General features: G+C 41.3%; 1 protein-coding gene across 3 annotated transcripts in view; it reads left to right on the forward strand.

The window, feature by feature from the left end:
• The window catches only part of LOC104792437, a 4689-nt gene extending 3298 nt beyond the window's left edge, over window positions 1-1391 (forward strand). For 2 of the 3 annotated variants that reach the window (XM_010518586.2, XM_010518591.2), the window contains exon 3: window positions 673-1391. In XM_010518586.2, the coding sequence (XP_010516888.1) occupies window positions 673-1365 (693 nt within the window). In that variant the 3' untranslated portion in view covers window positions 1366-1391. Of the gene's footprint in view, window positions 1-432 lie in introns of all 3 variants that reach the window. The other variant, XM_010518598.2, reaches the window with a different exon arrangement.

Raw genomic sequence — 1435 nt, forward strand, 5'->3', positions numbered from 1 at the left:
GTGTATATGGATAAGCTGATCTCAAGTCTTGGAGGAGGGAATGAGGAATATGGTCAATTCCAATTTCATAACTTGACATATACTCTGGAGGATAATACTGTTTTCAAGCCAACAAGTGTTGAAACCAATCTTTTAGATGTCTATGGAGAGGATGGTTCTGTCAATGTCTATGGAGAGGATGGTTCTGTCAATGTCTATGGAGAGGATGGTTCTGTCAATGAAGAACCATTACAAGAGAAGAGCACAGTTGAAACCAATCTTTTAGATGTCTATGGAGAGGATGGTTCTGTCAATGTCTATGGAGAAGATGTCTATGGAGAGGGTGGTTCTGTCAATGTCTATGGAGAAGATGTCTATGGAGAGGGTGGTTCTGTCAATGTCTATGGAGAGGATGGTTCTATCAATGGATCTGACCTAAAGAGTGGAGGAGAGGAGAAATCAGATGGGGATGCAGAAACTAATGAATCTGATGAACAGACTGAGGTGAGATGGAACACAGATATAGAGTTAAGTGAAACTGAAGGGAACTTGAAAGCTCTTTCCGACAATGGCTTCAAGTGGAACACTGAAGAACAGAGAGAGTCTGAGGTGAGTCCTAAAGAAGAGCTTGAAACAGGCTCATCCAAAAAGGACCAGGAGAAGCTGGAAGAAGATATATCCGAAGCTATCTACATTAACCAGCATGTTGAATCCGTTGCCATCAATCTCCACCAGCAAAGAGAGAGTGAGATACTTGCTGCTGAAAGTGGATCAGAAGAAGAAAGTTCTGGAGAAATTGGTGATGATCTTCTTCATCTTGAAGGAAGTTCTACTAACAAGGCTGATAATGATTTAGCCAAAGCTGATGCTAAAAGTGGAACAGAAGAAGCTTTTGAGGAAACTGCAGCAGAAACTAGTGATGATCTTCATCCTGAAGTAAGGTCTGATAATGATTCAGTCAAGGCTTTGATAGTTATGTCCTCGGCTGTGCTGGCTATACTCGCAGCGGTTGCTTACATATACGTTAAGAAGGTAAAACCTATGGCTGCATTTGCTCCTGAACCAGACGCTGAGACCATCATCGAGGATGTAGTACCAGTAGATAATCTGACAAAAGAAAAGCTTTCTGCACTTAAGTTCGAGGCCGAAGAAGTTGATGACAGAATGAGCAACAGTTTCCACAAGAAGAGCTCGTTCCACAAAGAACCTCAAAGTGAAGGATGCAAGAAGAATACCAACAGTAGCAGTAGCAAGTTGAGGAGAGAATCGATGGCATCTTCAGCATCAGAATACTCTGTTGGCTCCTTTTCTTATGGAAGTTTCACAACTTATGAGAAAATACCCATCAAAAGTGTAAGTACCATCATCAAATCAGTGATCACTTGAAGTACAAAGTTTTTGCATCGTTTTTAACACTAACCCGTTTTATGGGATTACACAGGGTGATAGAGAAGAA

Source organism: Camelina sativa, chromosome 1 (genome assembly GCF_000633955.1).
Source record: "Camelina sativa cultivar DH55 chromosome 1, Cs, whole genome shotgun sequence".
Classification (NCBI taxonomy): Eukaryota; Viridiplantae; Streptophyta; class Magnoliopsida; order Brassicales; family Brassicaceae; genus Camelina; species Camelina sativa.